This window comes from Stylophora pistillata, chromosome 1 (assembly GCF_964205215.1).
Source record: "Stylophora pistillata chromosome 1, jaStyPist1.2, whole genome shotgun sequence".
Taxonomy (NCBI): domain Eukaryota; kingdom Metazoa; phylum Cnidaria; class Anthozoa; order Scleractinia; family Pocilloporidae; genus Stylophora; species Stylophora pistillata.
Genome location: NC_142519.1, coordinates 35,859,986 through 35,882,753, shown reverse-complemented (window position 1 = coordinate 35,882,753; position 22,768 = coordinate 35,859,986). Strand labels below are relative to the sequence as shown.

General features: G+C 39.3%; 1 protein-coding gene, 1 long non-coding RNA gene and 1 pseudogene across 6 annotated transcripts; 2 read left to right on the top strand and 1 right to left on the bottom strand.

The window, feature by feature from the left end:
• The first annotated feature begins 109 nt into the window (after positions 1–109).
• LOC148742260 (uncharacterized) lies at positions 110–5,362 on the top strand. The gene is made up of 4 exons (XR_015998845.1): positions 110–217; positions 1,383–1,476; positions 2,345–2,418; positions 5,210–5,362. It is a non-coding gene; the product is annotated as an uncharacterized LOC148742260 (long non-coding RNA).
• Positions 2,488–3,440, bottom strand: LOC148742261 (uncharacterized; annotated as a pseudogene).
• On the top strand, positions 5,317–22,204 carry LOC111332520 (uncharacterized). 5 transcript variants are annotated; one of them, XM_088753640.1, is made up of 7 exons: positions 5,317–5,457; positions 12,971–13,044; positions 16,957–18,063; positions 18,454–18,734; positions 19,440–19,536; positions 20,057–20,208; positions 21,370–22,204. In XM_088753640.1, exons 2-7 carry the CDS (start codon positions 12,994–12,996, stop codon positions 21,515–21,517), a joined length of 1,836 nt encoding a protein of 611 aa, XP_088609766.1. In that variant the 5' UTR covers positions 5,317–5,457; positions 12,971–12,993; the 3' UTR covers positions 21,518–22,204. The 5 variants fall into 5 exon arrangements, 4 of the variants coding, with proteins under 4 accessions (XP_088609766.1, XP_022793611.2, XP_022793612.2 ...); XM_022937876.2 differs by lacking the exon at positions 5,317–5,457 and adding an exon at positions 6,047–6,182; XM_022937877.2 differs by lacking the exon at positions 5,317–5,457 and adding an exon at positions 9,714–10,005.
• The last annotated feature ends 564 nt before the right edge of the window (positions 22,205–22,768 follow it).

Here is a 22,768-nt window from a genome sequence, read left to right as displayed (position 1 = left end):
ACCTAGCTCTCTCCAATCAATATATGGTCAGTTTGCTGTTACTTTTCTATACCTCTGTGCCTAGGGAGGCAGAATCTACAAATATTGTGGTTTCCTGAAAAGCAAGCAAGCATTCTTTAAATGTTGTCTCTCTCATTAGCTTGGTTTTTTCATTTTCAGTGATGCTCTCCTGACTTCATATAATGGCAACAACATACAAAACTGATAGAGAATGAAAGTAAGTGTATTACATGCATGTACTAAATGTGAGAGGGTACTATAGATTGAACAGTTTTCCCAATAGATGCTTACCATCACTCAGACTCCACTTTCTGAGAACGTGGATCAGTCGTTAAGTTATACATAAATGATCTTAAATCGAAGAGTTTCTGATAGTGATGAGGTGACCAGTATTGGTTGGCATGCTGAGAAGTGATCACCACAGAAGGAAAATTGGCATTTTCATTCAAACTGGCAGAAATATTTAGCACAGAAATTGTTCATGCTATTCCTATCAAAGTATACTTTTTCATAAAGCTTATAAATAAACACTGATTTCGGATGTTTAATTTACTTTAGTTTACAGTTTTGACCATTTAATAGAATGGAAACTTACTCTACACAATTTATTTCTCACACAGTAAGCACATGGGTACCTAAAAAAGTCAAATTTAAATATAAAAAGTGAAGAATAATGAAAAAGTAACAAGATTAAAGATGGTTGTTTTACAAAAGCACAGTTGCCTCAGTTCATTCAACTGTGCTTGTTTCTTTCTGATGTACATTTTCTAAATAAGGGACTGTTTTTTCCCACATCAAGTGTTGGTGTCCAGAAAAGCGACATGATTTGTTGGTGAAACGAATCTTGATATATTTAGAGAAAAAGTCCAACATCATTAAGTTTCTTAATCAGCATGTTGCGGGAAATGCATTGCACCATGCAGCTGTTGTTAGCAGTGATCAAGGCCTTTCATAATGTCCACCAAGAAGGCACTCCTAACATCCATCAGCAGCTTGATGGTCAGAGTTCAAGAAATTGAGGAAAACCATGCAATGTTAACATGCATAACTGAATTTGTAGTGGGTAGCGGGGATTTGAATAATTGTGCCTACCTCTGGAAAAATTCCGGCTATGCCCCCGTAGTTCAACATATTCCCTTAGCCTTAACCCTTGAAAATGCAAAAAAGGGAACTTGACCAACATCCAGCTCTCTTGACTGAACAAGCTTGGTCAATATTAATGCAAAAGTATGCATGTACAGTAATCAAAGAGATACAGGCACCCATGAGGGTACGAAGTGATAAATCAACAAAGTCTTCTGCTTGAGATCTGGTAATGATTTCAGGAGAATATTCCACTGTTCAATATAACTGGTCATTTATTGTGAAAATATTGGATCTAGTGACAAAAGGCAGCTTTGCACTTTGTGAGGCAAGATATGCACCAGAAAATCTGTAGGGAGATTTACTTTCTTGATCAATGGACAAAACCCCAAGGTTAGTCAAGTTGAATAGTCCTTTTTGTTGTCCATGCTTGGTTTCAGAACATCATAACTCCCACAAAGATGGTAAGTTCACACATTGTATGAATTTCAAACTGTTCAAGTGCTTTCCTGAATCATCTTCCCGTCAACTTTTCTTGTACATATGCGCGAGAAATCCCAGAAGTCCTCTGTTCCTTTCACTTCTATATGAAGTGAGTCAACAACAACAACTTTATTGGGTACTTCCATAAGTAGTACATGACATTACCTAAGTAAGAATAAGTAACAATAATTATTTAACTTCATTATTTTCGTCTTTAACAGAACTTCTTGTCTGATATTCATTATTTGGAATATAAAAGCAGAAATGAGTCTACATATAGACGGATCAGCGTTATTAAAAAGGAACACTTAAGAGTTTTGATCAAAGTTTTCAAAGCAAGGATACCTTCTTGCGATGTTGTTGTTAATTTAGTTCTAATCGAAAACTATCTTACAAAGGACAACAAAAAAGCACATGTTTTTCATCTTCAATTTCATTTGAATGGCAGAAAGAACAGATTCTTTGATTGACTGGGGTCTTTCGAGTTGTGTATCTTCCCGTTTCAATGTGTAATTTATGATTGCATGCCTAGGCGGAATTTATTAATGGCAATTTTGTGTTGTGGATTGTTTATTAGATCTAAAAATTATATTTTCTTAGTGTCCTTTTTGAATGAGGAGTAAAAGTCTAATTTTCTGTTTGCGTTAATTAGCATTAATTGGTGGTCCTCATAGATCTTCCTCTTTAACTTTAAATGAGTAGTTCTCATATTTGTATCGTTATTGTTCAAGTTCATAGAACTTGGATCACATCTTTTCAATAAGTTATTAATTTTCAGCGTCAAACTTAAGAGGTTTCTGTCAGCCAATTCTTCGGAGAGGAATAAGCATTGTTTTGCAATATCAGTGTCTGGTAAGTTGCGTAGATGAATCCAGAACTTTATTATCGATATCTCTATAGTTAATTTCAGCGGTAGTCTACCTATGTCATTTCTAGCGAGTCAAAGGTTGCAAACAGACCAAATTCCTCTCTTTCAACTTTGGGCTTGCATTGTTTTCGGATGTCAATGGTATAAGTACTGTCGAACAATGATGGGAGTTTTTGTTCAGTTTGCTTTGAGTCAATAATTTTTTTCATGGCTAGGTGAGTAAATGCTGCAGTAATAGTACCGCGTGCACTGTACAACCACTGGCCTTACAGCAAGTTATTACAGCCATTCTTTCTTCTCTGGTCAAGCATCGAGGTACTGCATACGTGATCTGTGCCAGTGAATCACTGAAATTTGGAGGAAACTTTAATAAAAATAGATTTGCCATCTTAGGTTTGCGAATCATAGCGCTTAGCTTACTGCACCCCAGGAACAGCGGAATTAGCAGTCTTTCCAGGATGTTTGGTTTGATTAGTGTCATGCGCTCAAGCAGTGAATGAAACGTCAGATTTTCAATTTTCATAGCTTTCCCGTTGTACAGTGCTCCTTGGAATTGCACTAGTTTGTTCTTAAATTCGAACACAGAACGGGCATCGCAAGTGATATGATGGAAAGTAAACAACATTGCATTTTGTAATTAAGAATTCCTTCACCTTTGCATGCAGTAGCCTCCTCTTTAAGTAATGTTACACGCCACAAAGGCCCTTTCACATTGTCGAATTCTTACATTCCAACAATTTCAAAATAAGTTTAACATAAAACAAATTATCTCCACTACTTCCAACTCATAGCAGCTATTCCAACTGACTTGAAGAAAAAAGCCAGGGAATGTGAAGCTCCCTTGCACGAGCTACTGAACACTACTACGATATCCTTGTTTCCTGGAAGCAATCTCGTAGATTTGGCACACATGCGCTGCAAACACTACTATAAAATACTTAACAAAAGCCCCTCAGTAGAACCAACTGGCATCAAAACCTGGAAAGTCAATTTTTCCGATACTCATAAAGAATGGAAAAACAAATTTTCTTTTGTATGTCAATCAACGAGAGACAACAAGTTAAGACAGTTTTCATTTAGATTATTGCATAGAATTATAGTAACCAAAAAAGAACTACACAAATTTCGATTAACTGATGATTCAACTTGTACCTTTTGCCCTTGCCCCTTTTCAAGTTTAACCCTGGATTCCAGCAGGAGCACAGTGTTGAGATAGCAAGTGTTGCATCCGGAGGCGATCGTTAAGTATTTTTCAAAGAAACCAAGAGGACGTGAGAGCTTCCAGTATTTGTGTTACAGATTTCGTCTTCCTCCTGACGCATCAGAACGTGAAAAATTAGGCAGGCAATACCAGCAGCAAGAATGACTGAACAACACATAACCAGGGGAGAAAGCAACGGAAACACTTAGGCTGACATCGTCAACTATCTCACTTGGATTTCGGATGAGACGGGTGTGGACAAAACCTGGCCTAGGCCATGGCCTACCCTGTGGCCTACCCTGTGGCCTACCCTGTGGCCTACCCTGTGGCCTACCCTGTGGCCTACCCTATAGCCTACCCTATGGCCTACTCTATGGCCTACCGGTGGTCAGATTTTTAAGAACATAAAAATAAAATCAGTAAGAGTCGAACGCTGGTGTACAATTATCTCTCTGAAAAGGGTATACGAAGAGGTCGCTAACATGATTTCCAACGTCCGAGGGAACGAAACATAGCAAATATAACAGCACTCAACTATAATGGTAGGTTGAGGGGGAGGGGAGAGGAGGGGCCAATATTGCGTGGTCGCAGAGGATATGCAAAATGGCGGCTTTATGATGCAGGCTGTCAATTGGTAACTATAGTGGAGTGCTGGTGTAAAAATGTAATGAACAGCGTTATATCGGAGAGCATACATATCCTGGTAAGAAAACGCAAACATTACGTGCCAGGCCAATTTTTTTAAGTGCCCTCAGGTGCTGTAGAGTATTGAATTTGCAACGAGCACCCCGGGACACGCACGCATCGCCGTCGTAAACATTTCGCAAACTTTACTTGCTTTTCCAAAGAAAGGGCCAGTATTGCACTAATTTGAAAGGAGAGCTGATATGATGATGTTTGCTCAAAAGTTGCGTTTAACCGGCTTCTGTTCCTCGATTCCCTTATTCTATCAGAAGGTTAAGAAATTTTGATCGAAATGTGGCCGCTAAAACAGCAGAAGAAAGTCGTTGGTAAGACAGTGCTCAGGAAAACGTTGAAAGGTTTCCAGCAATGCTATCCTTGTAAAAATCTGACCACCGGTAGGCCATAGGGTAAGCCACAGGGTAGGCCATGGCATAGGCCACGTTTTGTCCACACCCGGTGACACCGCACCACCTATTATTTGAAGTGATAGTTTTTTACCTTATCTGACCTTGCCTTAGTATAGTATGTCACACCTTTTAGAGTCTTGGTTTTCTGATCACAAAGTACAATTGAGCATTTGTGCCACCCTAACCACATCCCAGAAGGCCGAATAACACGCGTATAACACGCTTAATATGCCTGTAAGTTCAACTGTAGTTTACTGGTCATCCTCCCTTGGACCGCTCCAGAAAATATAGGTACATGAAAGATGGTGAAACTTTGTGAGCGCAGAAAAGCTCCGAAAAGTGACCTAACAAAAGGATACAAGTTTTTCGTGGAAGTATTTATCCTTGAATTTCAAGGCTCGAGGAACATTTTGCAGCTTTTTCTATTGTTTTTGTTCCCCTGTATTCACGTCTATTAAAGGCAGTTTGCATCTCTGCTTTTAGTCAGTACCAAGCCCGAGAATGAAAGGAAAGGAAAAGAAAGTCCTGAGAATCCTTAGACGAGGAATCCTTAGCTTTGTCAGTCCTCCCGGCCCTACCCTAAACCAGCGTAGGGATCTTGCCCGCATCACAGGTGGCCCGTGTTCCCGTATCTAGTGTACGTGACTCGGTGGTGATTAAGGCGTCAATCTAAAACACATCAAAACGGCCTCAAATCGCGAGGAGAACCACACAGACTACTCTCTATGAAGGTAAGACTTTATTTCTTTGATTATTTCGCACAACTTTACATTTACGGAGCTCAAAAGCAAGTCCAACTAAACCACTATAGAAACTCTTTAATAATCCACTATGAATTAAAGAGCCTGTGACAGAGCTTTGGCCACCTGTGCCTGCAAAAGTGTTGATTAAACATGTTTATCAATCTATCTATCTATTTGGAGTGCAAGTGTTGTAAATCTTTCTAAAAAGAATGAAGATCCACATCAAGTTAAGGTCAGTGAAGATGCATAGCCTCAGATATTGCTTTAAAATCATACTTACTTCAGCTTTTAGCTCTGAATAGAATACCAGCTAAAGAACAAAAAAAGAGTAACATTGTACACTTCTACCGGCAACAATATCCCCTGTTGGTTAATATTGAGAAATTCCATGCTCATCATAATTTTGTGGTCATTTTAGAGACCTCTAAACCGAATTCTCAATATAGTATATAATGTGTATATGTAAATAGGTAAATGAATTAATAGCACTCATTATGACGCTCCCAAGCGTTACCCCGCTCCACCCCCTGACACACATGGGCCTGTAGCGGTTATGTTAGACCGTCTATCGTATTTCAGACCACATAGTGGGCTTTTGCGCCCGCGTGGAAAATGACTGAGCACGTATGACTTTCCCGTCTTGTTTGGACCCATATTGTGAGATCATTTCTGAGAGTGTTCGGACTGATTTAGCGATTTTCAGTGGTTTTCAGGTCAGTAAACAAATGCCCAATAAGACCATGTATCTCCAAGATTATCTAGTGTAGTGAACTGTGCCTCAACCTTTGGTTAAAACGAACGGTTTCAGAGCCTCATTTTTGCCTCTTGATTCAGCGATGACTGACTTTGGCATAGCAGATAAATCATGTGTCACAAGACACGAAGGAGATGTTATGAAACTTGAAATCTCATCCTACGAATTATGTTAGGGATAATATATTCAAACTAGACGGTTTCAGTGCGGCAGCTCTCTGAGATCAGTGACGACTGATTTTGGCAAAGCAAGAGGAATGTTGCCAAAGATATAGGAAGAGCTATTAAATTCGAAAATTTACCACACTAAGTCGTTTTACCGAAAAAAAAGCTTTGATTGTTTGTAATGAGAAATAACACCAGAACTGAAACAGAGTGCAAGAAGGCGCGAATTATAATCAGCTCAAATCGTTCGGCGCTTCTCTCTTTATCATCATCCTAGATACTGTGTCATTCTTCATCCATCGAAAGTGATTTTCACAGATGGTACAACTTTAAAATCGTTGTCTTTATTTTGGTTTTGTCAAAACTTAGTCACTCTAAATTGAAGATCAAATATTTCATGGTATGTCAAAAAAATTCTTGGAATAATTAATATAGCGCGGCATCGATCTTGGCATTTCACTTTTCTAGCAGTTGACACAGCTTAACCAATATTATGATTTTTCAATCTCAAAAACGTGGGCTAGGAAACTCCTCAAGGCAGATACGTATACAATAATTCCTTAATTTGAGGGTCCCTCTAAGAGGAGAAAATATCTTACGTGATGGTTTATTTTAATTTAGAAATCGTATCGATGTCTTTCCTGTTTTAGTATTTATTAAGAGTTACAAATAGCCACGCGGTTCCGTCTTCATATGCAAATGATGATATTCGCCGAAACGTTAACCGCGTTGCGTTTGATTCTATTTATGTTTTTTTTCCCTAAAGATCAGCTGAGAGAATCCAATTTAATGAAAACAGTTCCTTTTTCTAAGGAAATGTAGGTAATTTTGTTTCATGAATTGTTCGGGTGAATGAAGTATTAATCTTGCGCTCACAGTTTATCTGTCGTCCTGCAAAACAAAACAGGACGTGTTGTTTCGACATATCCGTCCTAAGGCTATATCTATATCCGTTATATATTAGCACCTACGTTCGATAAGAATTTCCTGTGCCTTTTTGAAGGCAAATGTTGTAACATGATGCGATATAGCTGCATGTCAGCTTAAGCCTACCGTTTTGCAAGAATTTAAAAATGGAGTATAGAGCCACATTTTGGTCTGAAATCAAGCCTTCAAGAGGTGACATTAAAGCCAACTATCTATTATTTCAAGAGCACCGTCGGCTTAAAGTGGCTCTTGACTTAAGGGAGCACTGTGATATTCGCTTGTGTATTACACTCGTGTTTGGTTATTGACCCATCAAGCTCACCGAGCAAATTTGACTAAAATGGTTCTTTAATGGAATTGAACCCCTGAACTGTCTAATCCAAAACGGTCCGCGTTAGTCCTTGTTAATCCATGAAAAACTGATCCATCTTCGATCACGTGATGCGTGAAAAGTACGAGAAATTCCGCTGACACCGTATCAACGTTATACAGTCGGGGAGGACGAAGTGTTTCCGATTTGTGATGGCCGAGGAAAAGGCCGAAATAGCTAAAGTCGCATGGCGCTATCTTACGGAAACGTACTCAAGATATTTTGCATTTAGAAAAGGAAACACTTGAAAGCTAACTGAGTCATGGATTTGTTATCAAGAGTTATTAAACCGTTCATTTTGTAACGTTCATAAGCCATTACCGTTGCGGAAAACTACGAACTTCTCATATTGTAAAGTATTGTAGTTGCATTCTCGCCGGTTGTTTGGGCGATTACAGCACCAGGCTCACAGCTATTATGCAGCTTGGCTTCTGCCTTTTTTCGTCCCTTAAAACAGTTATCCAATAGTCGGACTTGGGAACAGTTTCAAGCTAACAGCTAGAAATTCCCTTCTGATTTGAAATGCTGACGGTAAATACGAGATAGTTTGCTTTAATCAAGGCTTAGTTGATAATGTAAATTGGCCCCCACCGGACAGGGTATCTAAAGCCGACGTTTCCAGTGTTAGCCCTTCGTCAGGGCGAGGTATCCTCCACGAAGTGGGCTAGTCCAACGATTATAAAAAGATGTCTTTTTTTTCGTCTTGTCACACACGCAGGACGAAGAAAAAATTCTGAGTTTCCATGAGGTATTGACTAAACCTCACGCCTTCGAATTTCGCGCCCCGATGCTCTACCACAGAACTCACTATCACCAGCTTCAAAAGTGTTAATTTTGTTTTCACAGCTGAGTTGTAGCCTTCGTGTAGCCATACCCTCCCCTCAAGGAGAAATGGGGGGGAGGGTACCGCAACACGTAGGCCACCGAGTTGATAAAGGCACTGTATAGAGTTTCTAAAACTGACGTTAAGAGCGCAAGGCCTTTGTCAAAACATACGTCCTTCCTTCAGCTAGGATCGACAAAGTCGAAAGTGTATGGCAAGAAATTAGAAAAAACAAATATGGTAAATTTGGAGCTGACGGATGAAATAAGGGAACATGGTTCGTTTTCTTCATAAAAGTCATAAAACCATTCTCTTACGTGAGAGTTTTGACAACGACTTTCTGCTCACTATTTTTAACTAGATATTGCCACATACTTGGAGGTCGGAAAGATTTATCATGTGAGACGGAAACCACCCATATTCAAAAAGAAAATTACACCCATTAAATCCCACTTTCCACGCACTGTTGAGTAAGTTTCAAAGACCTCTTTAGTTCGCGCTATTCATTAAAAGATTCTTATGCGCTCAAACGTCAACCTTAATTACAGTTCAAAAACACCGAAAATCTGTTTTTTAACTGTTCAATTCCGTTAGATACGCAAAATGGCTTATTCCGGTCCGTTAGCTGGAGGCTCTACGGTCGTATACTGCTTATCAAAGTTCAAAACAATTTAAGTCCAAGCTATTTTGCCAAAGTGAATAAACAACAATTCTAGAAACACACGCAGGTTGTTTAAAAGACTTGTGAGAAATAATGGTTGGATAAACTTTTTTTTTAAATTGGTATTTTACAAGCCTAGTCGCATATCTGGCAGAAAGTGTTATCAGATATTTAACTGGCCAAATCTTATCGCACTCGCGCTAAGAAGCATTTTCCAGTCTTCACCCCGTGCATGCAAGCAATTTTTGCAATGCTTTAAAGTCCTCCTTCTATTTCTCTTGTGAAATTCAAAGAATCACGCATTGTTATTATATTACCGTCTTAAAATAACTGGTTGGTCAAGTGGAAAGTTCTCAATTCTTGAACAGATTACCTCCCTCTGTCATTAGCGGTCAACACAAGACGTAGAAACCCCCGCTAGACAATAACTTGGCGGCGAAGGGTCCGATATCAGCATTGATACCTATTCAGGCATTGGTTTTGTTTTACCACAAAGTCAATTAGTCTGAAAACGCAAAATTTCGTGATCTATCTTAAATAGTATGTTTGTTTAATAAGGTCGTTCAGGTTTTTTGTGAACATTACTAGCCACGATTTGAATTAGCCTACGTGACGAACCGGTTTTCTCTATAGTACAGTTTCTGCTTTGTTTGTCGGTTCGGCAAATTGGTTCAGGAAATTACTCCCGCGTAGCACAGTTCCTTGTACGTGAAACGGCAACAGCTTTTGGCGCTGAAAAGATTTATTATTCAGTACAAAAGTGATCTAAACTTTCTAGGCCGCGTCACCCTTTCAAAAATAACAATCACCAGGGTGAGGAACTGAAAGAAATTTAAGGTAAGTTTAACGGTAATAAATAAATGGAGAGGGTACGTGTAACTTTTGCGAAAAGCTGAAAGGAGAAAATAATTTCGAATCGTTTTTAATTACATACTTGAGTTGAAGACATACCTTTTTTAGAGAGACGTTCTTGTAATGGGCTTAGATTTAACATTTCGTTTGTTTTCAATGCTTTTCCAATGAATAATTCATAACGACTCGACAATTATTATCTTGACGTTGAAGATCATTAAAGGATACGATCCAAGATGAAAAATTGGGAGGTTATTAGTTATTCGGATCAGTTGAGAAACGCTTTGCAGGTTCTGACATAGAGTAAGAAATGGTTAATTTGCGTGTAGTGCAAACATCATGTCTTTGAAATACGACCATAAACAAAAAACAAACGACAAAGAAAACGTGACTACGATCTACTTTCTTTTACTCCATGGCTCGACAATCGATACTACGCTTTATCGCAAGGAAATAAGTCAGTCTCGATTACGTTGACTAAGTGGCAGCTGACTGTTTGCCACATTAGCAATGTACACTGCTATGTCTAAACAGGAGTGCGTTTAACCGAAGTATCCGTTATTTTTTCACGATAATGTTTAATAGAACTCTTGAAAAAAAATAAAAGTTCAGAAATGTTGGTGGTGGGCGGTGTTCAACACTGACTCTTCCGGCTGACCTCAAGTAAACAAGCTACTTCAGGATCAACACCCCGGTTTTGTTTCTCTTGACGAGGTTTAAGTTGTTTTCAGGCTTACGAAACAAAGAAGACGTTTATGGTTTAAGTTCAGCAAACGTGGGAAGCTTTTAATCCTCCTCAACGGAATAAAACCAGTCCCAGCGCAAATCATGCAATTTTACAAGAGAAATACAACTAGATCAGGGATCTTTTAAACGTACTAGTTTTATGGTGAGAAAAGTGTATTTTTTTTTTTGGTTTTTTTTTGGTTTTTTTTTTTTTACCTTCTGTCTTAGACGCCGAGGGCGAAATGTGCGTTAATTGCCAAGGTTTGTTCTCTGTTCGACATCGATAAGTATTATTGTTGAAAGATCACCCTCTCCTGATCATGTCACCAGTTAATTGCAGAAGCAACCTGTTCTAGAAAAACCGGCCAAAAATAGTCTCATTTTACAGCTCCCACAAGTTATGCAAGAAACTTGGTCGATTTCAATGATGCAGAGTAATATAACACAGAGAGATATGTAGGTCCTAACCCGTACCTCGAATTACAACTTTTAGAGTTCTCACTGCCTCAGCTGAAAATCCCCATAAAGACTTATCATAGCTATATTTCTAAATAAACACTAGAGCTTCCGTTCTCCTTCGGCAAAAATGTTGCTTCCGAACCATCGAATGTCTGATGTTGAATTGCTCATTTTGTAATTTTGGAACGATTTTAAAGTGCTATTCTTTTAAGTGTGTTTTCTCGCAGGGCTTGTCGACCGCTGCAGTCATCGACTTCCCTCAGCGACACATGTAAATACCTGAAATATCTTTTTGCAGATTATTGACACAATCTTAAAACCCAGATCATATATAAAGTTATCTTTCAGCGCCAAACCTGGCCTGACAAGGGAATCAGATGATTCTTCCGCTTTCAGTTCCGATGATATTTTTTTCAACAGGAGATTGCGCTATTTTATCGTAAATTGTCGAACGGTATTTTATCATGTATTGATAGACTTTCTTTACTCAGTCCGACTTCGTGTCTAGGGCATTTTTTCCCATAAAGTAACTTGAAAAGGGGTCACTTTTAAGCCGCTTTCACTTCAAAATCGCTATCACAAATCTATAGTCTGCCGATTAGCCTCGCAGTTGGTCAGAAGGTCTCCGGAGTTTCTCACCAGACTTTCACTTCCTTTTCTTGAATGTACAAAAACCAGCCTTGCTAAAAAAATTAGAAAAAAGTGACGCAAACTGGAGCAGGAGCGGCTGTAGGTAGGAGCTCTGAAATGTTTTTCTCCTCAGCTTAACTTTGGTCAAACCATTCCTTCATATCCAATCAAAATGCGTGCAAACTACCTCTTGCTACTAAATAACGAGCGAAAAAATTGGAGGCTTCTGGTTTAGGTTTTTTGCTTCTTTGTGAAAAAAGTCCCAATTCCTGCAGAGATTAGCCCTTTACCAGCGGAAATCAGCTCTTGGGACTTCGCTGCTTCGCGCAGCTAAAATCTTCTGCTGGCAACTACACTTAGGGGATTCACCCATCCTTCAACTACTTTTATCTTAAGTGGTTAAGATAAGTTCTCTTTGTATTCATAACAAAATTTTCACGGGAGGTTAAACACCTCCTCGATAGTTCTCAGACAGTAATTGTTGATGCTTTCTTTGATGCGCAAGAAGAACAAGGCGTCTTTCATGGTCCAAAGTCACGTCGATTTTCTCCATACTGTCGCAGTTGTTCTGGCAGCGCACACAGCAAATTTTTAATTGGATCATTTGCGGCCTCCAGTAGTCGCCAAACGCAAGGTCACCGTTGACGTTCACCGTTCAAGGTCATCATCAACTGCATTGAATTTTATATCTGACATGTGTCCAAATACAAGTGGACGGAGAACTAATTTCAAGTCCTCCTCGACAAACAACGACATTTCGTGCAATCACGACTAAGCCAACAACAAACGGTGACCTTAAGTCGAGATTAAGTTGAACAGATCAACAGTATTACTGACAATAACGCGTGTACTTTCCACAAAAAACCTCAAAACATTTGCGTTACAGCGACGAAAGATTAAGTTTATTTTTTGACGTCATCATACGTCAACATTTTTCATTTGTGTGTCTTGCTTGTATTCTTTTGTGCGCTCAATCACACGACACAGGAAAAACAAACAAGCATCTTGATTTGCATTCTGGTAATAGCTTAATTCAACTCTCCATCTGATAATACGTACGATAGGGCATATGAGTTGCGGCAAGCGGGCCAGTACATTGAGGCAGCTGTTATACATACTCTGCTTTCTCCAACAGGGTCAACGTCGAAGAACATCAATATGGCCACACTTGAGCAACTAAACCACCAAGAATCGCTTCTCAAGCAAAAAGTAAGTGCAATTGTTTTGTTTTAGCAGCAATCAATCGTTCTTATGGCTGCGAATTTTAATATGTTTTGCCAGAGATGGCTGCAGGCAGTTCACAAGATCTGATCTATAAACTTTTAAAATACTAGTGTACGGGGCACCGTTAGAAACGAGTGAATTGCAACTAAAATTACCAGAATACTTCCACGAAACCATGTGCTTCTTTTATATTGAGGGAAATTTAAGTCGAGCCTCTTTTTCGAGGGTTTATACTTGACTGCACATTACTGAGTCGAAGGCCTTAGCTGCAATTAGGGTAAGAAACATACCATTGTATCAAAATATGTTGTATGCATAAATACCACATTTGATTGAGACTATAGCTCTCGGTAACGTTGGTTTGTATTTTGCGTAATTGTCTATGGGGCTTTATAATACCGTCTTCTGATAACCAGTACTTATTAAGGTTAAACTAAACAAAATAGACACGAAACAAACTTAAAATCGCCGCACTACGAGAGCTACTCGCATCGCTGGTTTGCCATGACGGCCACCATTCCGTTAGATCGTGTTTCATCGTTCCATAAACTTCTGTTTTCTCCGGTGGAGAACACTGAGACGCTGGCGATAAAACATGATAATGGTTCAGAACAAATGCTGACCCACGCTGCGAAGCAGTTATTTAGATTTACATACGACCTAGATTGCGTGTGATGTAAATAAACTATTTGTTACTACTGGTGTTCTCTGGACTGAGTGTCGTTACCCTGTAGTGCGAGAAAGATGAATCGATGCTATCGTTAAGTTCGGTCTTTTGCTAGTATTTCTTTTAATCAAAGGCATCAGGATTTATCGCTTAATTAGGCTCATCTCCATGTAATTGTGTAAATGTTGATTGTTCATTTTAATTTTCACAGTTTTTTTCCCCAGCCCAAAGTTTTCTTCTTGCACTACAGCGCAATCCGATTAATTATCATAGTCGACGCCTCGGTAGAATTCTCTAATCCAAATTGACCTTGTGTGGTACTTTCGGACAGCTACCGGTCTATGCGGCTACAATGAAAAATTCCATCGCGATAGGTTGAACAAGATTCGTGTTAAGTGTCACTTAGAAGTCGAATATTAAACCGCGGTCAATTTGCATTATAAATTACCACGCGTATTGTGTGCGCTTTGTATTGCAAATGTCTCAAATAAGTAATGTGTTCAGTTAAATTGGCGCATTTATCTTTTGGTGAATTTTACATCAGATAATGTTTGATAATTTTAAAAAACTGCTTCTATGCCCTCTTGAATACTTGTTGTGGAATCTTGATCTTTGTCGAGATGAAAAAGCGCCTTTGTCGAGAAATCACTAAGGACTTTATTGAAATGCGCTCATTTTGCGCAACACGCATTTGAGGAAACAATGAACTATTTTTGAAAACGTGAACTATCAAAAGAAAAATAGATAACAATGCTTGAAATTCTTGCCAAGTGCCTACATCAGGAATCTTTAGAAAATAAAATGCTGCGGGCTATAACAGCTTGTTTGATTTTGTAATAAAAGAAAAAATCGGAAATCTTGGAAATTTTCCGCAGCCTCGTAAAACTAGACGACTGCCTTTCTTACATATAGTTTATTTACTTTTACAGAACAATGTTTACTTCTTGCTGGGTTCTCGTCAGGAAGTGTGAAAAAATGTCTGGGTGTTCAACGCGTACTTGTATTCCCGTGGGTGACCTAGTGACCCCTATTTCCTTCAGATCTTTCATGTAAATTTGACCGCTGTGAATGATGTAAAACCTAAGTGTATTTAGAGCTGTTGTAGTCAGACCCGACTGCTGATGTTAAATAAAAGAGTGCTATAAATCCTTGCAGTTGCTTCAAAATCGCATGTACTTCACGACACTCGCTTAAAGTGACGGAGAAGCGTCTGCGAAACCTCTCCTAATGAACTAAACCGCTTTAAACGTAATTACGAAATGCTTTTTATCGAAATTGCCTTAATTATTTTTCATTTGAAAAGTGTTTTTTTTTACAACTTTGTTCCATTGCATTTATCATACGGTTCAAATCTTATCTGAAAGTTATGTAAATAATATAATTTGAGATCTGATTTATAAAGCCCTAATTCGTTTATTTCCCTATAAATCATGATATGGTATAGAATTTCGTATAATCTCTCTCCAAAGCTCATCTCGGATTAATCCTTCCTTTCCTTGACCACAAACGGCAGTAAAATATTTTTGTGACACGCTGAATTGACATCAATAGAAATATTTCGTTATGTTCTTTGCACTGAAAAGCTAGCCGTTAGCAGATCACCACGAAACGCTTGCAATGCTGCCCCAAATTGTAAATCGCCTAGGATAATTTTTACCCGAGAAACTTCTCGGCTCCTTGGCTTTTAAAAGTTTGTGGGAAACTCTTCCAACAATGTCGGTGAAACAGTTATATCTTTATTAAAACCTCAAGAAACGAGTCGTCACTCAAATTCTTGGGAATATTCTGTAACTGATACCATTGTTAAGTCTTCGTCTAGAACCATCGGAGAATTGATGACAATATTTTGAAAAAGATTAGCACAAGTCAATCTGGTAGCTAACACTCTTTTCTTTTTAGAAGGGCGTCTAATTTTGGGGCAGCGGCTGCATGTTCTTCTCTTTTTTTTGCGATTTGAGCCCGAAAACGTTTTTCACATGTTCTTAAAGGTTTATTGTTACAGACCATGTTTGACTACAAACTGAGTTGTTCTTCAGTGTATCGTGCATTAAGAAAACCGCATTGATGATATAAAAAATGTGTCTGAGTTAATAATTGTCTTGTTTTACACTTCTTTTACCTTTATTTAATACTTCTCGCAAAAATTAAATATGAGCCGTTCTTAAATGACTCTCGGCCTAGGTATGTTCTTAGCATGTTCTTAAAAATTTTGGTTAATCCTGGCCTGAACGTTTTTTCTATTGAAAAAAATTCACGTAAAAAAGAAAAGAGTGTGATACCCTGTACTTTCGTTTTAATTTGATCTCCTGTAGATAGATAATTTGAGCATTATTCCGAACTTATTTAATCATATTGCATTTGTGGGGCCCTTTCTAACTGTCAATCTGTAAGAGGTAATTATGTCGCAGAATTTTATCTGTCAGCACCAAGAGAGCGAAATATTTTAGTAGCATTGCTCTGAAACTTCTCTCTTAAGGGAGCATATTTACCGTACTTTTTACATTTTGGAAAGGTTTCGAACACTTACAATTTTTTTCCGCTTGAATTTTGGCCACTTAACTGGTGCTACCATGATTAAAATATAACAGTTTAGAGAGGGTATTGGCTTAGAAGAGAAAAATAATAAAGCGCTGTGGCTAAATGCAAGTTGACATTCAAAATGTTTTCTATAAATTCTTGATATCTGGGAAGGATTATTCTCCGAGAGCGATCAACTTATTTTTCAGCATAGCTTTGTTTCACCAGAAACATTGTGCGCTATTTTCATTAGCTCTGACGAAGGGCTAACGCTCGAAACGTGAGCATTTTAACTCGTTACGGTGGCCAATTTACTACTCACCGACGCAGCACCACAGTTTTTTTAGAAACTTTCACCCTTTATTCATTTGGGCTATTTTCATTTCGGTGTTAAACCTAGCACTTACTTAATGACAGAACGTCGGATCACCATTTTATCAAAGTACGAGACTGGAATTCAAGCTATCAAGAGTGTTCTGGAAATTATAAAGGAACCATTTTAACTATTTTACGATGATTGAAATTTTTAAGTATCATCAGGTATTTTAGATGGATTAACATGGTGCAGCCCTGTTATCTGAAATGCGTGATTTTAGTAGACAGAATTAGGCTTACCGAAACATTTAACGGTCTTCTGTTTGATATGGCCATGAAAGGTAGAATTATTTTCCACGAGAGAGTGCTGACTAATTCATGAATGCATTTTTTGGCAGCTTGAAGGAACAAAAAATATCACAGAGCGAAGAAAACTCCGGGCGGAACTTCGATCTGTGAGGGACCAGAAAGAAAAATTGTCAGATGTTAACACCAACGACACGAGAACAACTACCATGTCATCAAAATTTACGATGTCCGTGAATAGCACAGAGAAAAGGAAGTATGAAGAAAGAACCATACGCGTTAACAGAGAGGAAAGTCCAGCAAGGAAAGAGAACGTTGCCCCACAGCAGCCCAGAAGTGCTCGAAGCACGTTTAGTTTCAAAATGACGGATAAAGACGAAGACAACAGCGAAAGTCGCGCAGTTGAAAGTAGTTCATGGAGACGCCAGACCAATCATGTGAAATCCAGTATAGATGAAAAACGACCGCGAAAAGAACAAGACCTCAACAACAACAACAGTGATGTGAAAAAGGCCGAGAAAGAGGAAGCTCCGAAAAGAGTCTCGCGGCGATCATCTTTGGCAGAATTGTTCAAAATTGAACAGGAAGGGAAGCAGAAACCTACAAACCCTACCCTACCCCCACAGGTGTCAGCTTCCTCGTCACCAGTGCTTAAGCGCTTACCTATGGAAACTCATCAGGATACGAAGACCAAGCAAGACTTGTTACAGAATCTAGGGCGACTTCGTGGCCGGCGAAGGTCCGTTCGTGAGATCGAGAGGAAAGAGGAATTGGAAGGGTTGATGTACGTAAAAAGTGGGGACACAGTCAAACTGGTGAATACCTCACAAGGCGATGAGCAAGTCAAGGAACAGAGAAAGGTCCGGCGTTCCTCGCGGAAAGAGAGTCATGAGAAGCTGAAGGTCGAAGGAAACACTATCAGCAACCGAAACGAAACAGAACTGTCGGCCATCCAGGAGAGCCCTCGATCTCCAAACGCAAAGAAACGATTCGGATTTGGCGATGAAGACAACGCAGCTCAGAAAAGGCTTGAAACGCCAACGCAGAAAGAAGAAGCTCCTAAGGCTAGAATCTGGCAGCCCCCTCCACCCACTGATACAAATGTGGAACCGAGCCGCCCAGGGAGGCAGTGGTCTGCTCCAAGCCCTCAGCGGGTAGGGCCTCCCAGGCCTAACTCATTCCTACCACCTAAAGCAAATGTAAGTTACATAGTAGCAGTACTAATAATACTAATAATGTTAGTGAAAATACTTGACGAGTTTGCTATAGATTCATATCGGCACACAGCGCTAAAATCAAGGTTTATTCAAAAGAGAGTAGTGTTGCTTTGTGACATATTACATCGTGGAAAAGAATTACAATTGTGCAACGATCAATGAAAATTGGCGCCGAGGAGTTCATTCAAAAAGGTGAAAAGTTCTGGTTAGATTCTTCAAGCAATGGGGACTGAAGAAAAAGGGAATCGCTTTGAATAATCTTCAAAATCTGACAGTTGTTAAGAATATTAAAACAAGGAAGACATATTCAATTTTAGAGGGGTTTTTCACAATATTGTGGATTCATTTTATTCGTTTATGATGTTCTCGTAGGAGCCTCCCAAGTTTGGGCGGCCAGGAGGAGGAGCTAACGGTGGCGGAATGGGCTCAGTGAAGGATCGCATGGCTTTCTTCAGAAAAGCTGCCGAGGACGAGAAAAAAGCAAAGGAAAAACAGTTCGTACCAAAATCCCCAACAACGCCTGTCAACAGGTTTACTGCCCCTTCGCCCACCAGTTCCACAGCTCCGTCACAAACAACGGCGAAGCCTGCAACCACTCCAACAAGCCCAACAGAAAAGGTCTCGCTAAAGAAAGCTCCGGATCCGAACAAGGCGTACGTAGAAACATTTAATGAATTTATCTATCGGGGGCGGGCTGGTGGGAGGGGCTGTGAGAGGGGCAGGGGGCGTGTGAAAATACTATCACTCATAGTGCGACTTATAGGAAGTGCGTCAATAAGTTTGAGACGGCTAAAAGTCGAGCATTATCAAACGCACTTCAGTGATTTTGCAGTGATTTTGAGATTGGGTGCTTCAATTACCTTGGGGCAAAGTAAATATATATTAAAAAAACTTTGAAGAAGAATAATAAGTAAAAGAAATAAAAAAAATAAGAAAGTAGTAATTGACGTGAGGCTATCGGTAAAGTATGTCCTTAATTTACTTTGTAGTTGTGTACGTGAGATGTTTAATGCGCACTCGATTTGTGGCTCGTTTTCGAGTATGCATCGTCTTATTCCCACTTCAATATTTATAATTCAAAACATTTTCGCTCTCTGATCACCACGTCTGTCAAATCAAATCTGTGTCCAATTGCAGTGCTTGCATAACCTAACGAATATAGTCGGTAATAGCAGTAGCATTGATATGCTCCTTGTGGTTGTAGACAGGTCGAAATTTTATTCTGGAGGTGCATTTTTGGTAACGCTGTTTTATAAACTATTTTAATAGAAAACAATCCTTATACTGTTCCTTGAAGTGTTTGAGGATGTTGGATAGGAATGCAAATGGTGTTTTTGTCGTTGTTGTTCTATGTACAGTCCAAGGGAATTGAAAAAGAAACCTCAACTCAAACGGCAGATGTCAGTATCTTCGTTGATTTTGACGTGGTGTAAAGATGTCACGCAAGAATACGAGGTAAGAAGAGGCTGTAATGCGTTTCATTAGTGTCACGATATGTATTGAGGGGACAAAAAGGCTCTTGGCAGCAGAAGAACTACCGCTACAAAAACACCTAAGGGAGGAGTATGCCTGAGAAATATGAGCGCAATTTGGCATTAAGGGCGTTTAAAGACTCCAAAGAGTAACCTAAACTTTCGGAAATTGTCTTGAAACAAACAAGCCATCTGGAATCTTAAACAAGGAGAAGCTAGGTGGAGAGGCATTCTTAACTCAAAGATTTTTTTTTTTGCAATAACCAGATTTGCAACTGTTTGTAAACCGCTTAGTGTCATTCCAGTTATTTGAGTCGCGTATTATGCTTGTACAGTCAGGTTGCTAAGTTCTTTTCAAAATGGCGGCATCCCTGGCCGAATTTTGCGCACATTTGAAGACAATTTTCGATCATCTCCACTGTGTTTTCGTATCTCACCGAACCAACTTTGTGAAATCTCCTTCAATTCGAATTTACTTTTTGTTTGTTGTTGTTTTTTTTCAGGGAGTAAATATCACTAACTTCAGTGGAGCCTTTAGTAATGGTTTAGCGTTTTGCGCTTTGATCCATAAATTTAACCCCGACAAGTTCGACTACAACTCGTTATCCGCTGAAAATAGAGAATACAACTTCAAGTTGGCTTTCGAAACTGGAACGTAAGTTTCAACCCTTTATCGCGTAAAAATCAGTATGCATATTCTCCATCATCTGTTCTCCACGCATTTCCCGACCGGGAGGATTTGCTTCACAATCCTGAGCTTGTTAAGTTAGTGATCATTCCCTTTATTGTCGTGTCCATAATGTGTGATTTGGAGAGGGGGGGGGGGGGATGATATTGTAAGGAGAAATTAGATGCTAGTTAGAGGGTTAACTAATAGACTAAGAAGGACTCCAAAAAGTCTTTCTTCACTTTTTTCCTTACAAAATCAATCGGATTCAATGTAATCCTTTGAAAAACGACCGTGAAAACTAGACTAGTCAAACAATACCTTATCTTCACCGCGGAAAGAACTTACCTTTTGATATTAGGCCAAGTGACATATAACTTTATTAACTTGTTCGGCGTTTTTTGTTGGTAAATGATTTCAGGACATTTCCTTTCCTGACCATCTGCATAGTGTATTCTCGTCCTTTTATTTGGAAAAGGGGGCTATTTAACAAAACAATTATTCCACTCGCGCTTGTTGGATATGAGATGATAGATAGCCAACGAGGCGCTACGCGCCTCGTCGGCTATAATCATCTCATATCCAACAAGCGCGAGTGGAATAATTTTTTTATTAAAAACGCCCCCAAGATATTAGGCAAATCTTTATAGTAGACAAATTTTTTAGCTCCCTTTTAATTTTAAGCTAACGCGTACGCTTACCATATTTGTAGATTATGGTATATTGGCCAATAAAAAGTCTTGAATTGCATTATCCAATGATCCAGTTTATAAGAAAGTCTGTTATCTAGGCTTCCCACGGTCAAGCGGTCGGAAGACCTTACTCATAAGAAAGACACAGCATTTTTATGAGCAGCGAGCCAAATGGACAGCTTTAATCGTTGAAGCACAAGAAGGCCCCCATTATTTGCCCTGAAGGACGCGCGTTTAGCCGCCAGCGGGAAGATTCAAGAAGAGTCGGGGAGAGGGTTGACGGGAGTCTGGCACTAATGACGAGGGCTTGCAAGGAAGCTATTGTTCTTTCATCATTTTTAGTGCTAGACCCCTCGCAGACCTCTTGTTCGCTTGCGCTGCTCAAGGTCTCGTAATTTTAGGCTGTAATCGTGGCTGATTCTTTGATGACCACTTGTTGTTTTTCTATCTATTTTAGTTCTGTTGGGATACCCGCTCTCCTAGACGTCGAGGACATGGTTCGTCTCAAAAAACCGGAACCGCGCAGTGTCCAGTGTTACGTTCAAATGATATTTAGTAAATATCGACCAAAGGATATGGACATGTCCAATCTTATTATAGCTTAAACAGTATTTGTTAGAAATTGGTTCCACTGAATTTTGTGAAAACAGTAGGAGTTTATTTTTTAAAGAGGGGCGCAACTTTTTTTTTAAGAGATCTCGTTCAGTGGACGTTGAGGCTGAAATCTAAATGTGAATGTTCTGTGTAGGAATCTTCTCATAATTTGATTTGATTTCGTTGGTGTTCGCATTGCATTGGCCATCACCACATTCAGTTTTCCGAGAGGAAAAGACTCTGTGGCCAATCGAACATTGTGGGGGACCTTATCAGCAGTGCAGATCGTTATTTGAGTAATCTTAAAAGTCATGTGCAACTACACGGTATGAATGCTCAAATTGAATGAATCTTAATATTGAACCCAGTTTCTATACAAATCCTTCGAACCTTTGAAACTTTGGGGTCTGGGAAGGAAAATGAATTAAGCGACAGAGATATATATCTAAGTCGAATTTCTTGGAAAATATCTGTTTCATACAAGATAATTATATTCATTCATAGTTAAGATACGTGATGCTTGAAGCTGCCGGGTACAAATAGGTCATCATGTATTTATAGAGTGTACAAGAACCGCCTGTTTGGTTGGCTTCTCAAATAATTTGATGAATCGATACAGTAGTTTTATGTAAGTAGAGTTATATTTTAATGTTATCGAGTAGAGAATTTTAATCAAAAGAATTGACTTTTACCTAGAAGCTGTCTCGTGCTTTTTTTTTTTCTCAAGAGTCTGCTGTTTTCCATTTAAGCCGGAATAAGTTGACAAGTGATGGTCAGTTTTCCGTGCGTCAAGGCTATGACGCTGTTTTGAAAAGTTTACAAGCAGGCTATTGGTGGCCCGACACCAGCTGCAACACTTGCGTGGTTTGAGCCTGCGAGCGATATGAGCAAGTCAAAGCTCTGTGCAGGTGCTGGCACTTACACTAAGTCGCATTTTCGGTGCCAGACCCTTAGAGCACAGCAGTCAAACGTGAGGTCAGCCGCGCGCCAATTTCCCACGCAAAATTTCAAAAGAAAAGATAAGAAACGACCGCTGTCACGTCAAATATGCATCCTAAATCTTTAAAAGGAACTGAAAAAGTAGGGCAAAGGAAAGCTCGAGATTTCGTACATTAAGCCTATTTACCTACGGGTAATTTACCATTGTGATTAGAGATTTGACAAAGATCTAGAAGTTATACGGTTTTCAAACACCGCGACTTAGTCGCTTGGCTCAAAACACTCTTAAATCTCTGAGTGCACGCCACGCAGCCTATACAACG

Excerpts from the sequence above, each read along its gene's own strand:
- LOC111332520 (XM_088753640.1), top strand. The coding sequence starts at position 12,994 with ATGGCCACACTTGAGCAACTAAACCACCAAGAATCGCTTCTCAAGCAA. Across the intron at positions 18,064-18,453 it reads TCCTACCACCTAAAGCAAAT|GAGCCTCCCAAGTTTGGGCG; the intron begins GTAAGTTACATA and ends ATGTTCTCGTAG. Across the intron at positions 20,209-21,369 it reads TTGGCTTTCGAAACTGGAAC|TTCTGTTGGGATACCCGCTC; the intron begins GTAAGTTTCAAC and ends TATCTATTTTAG.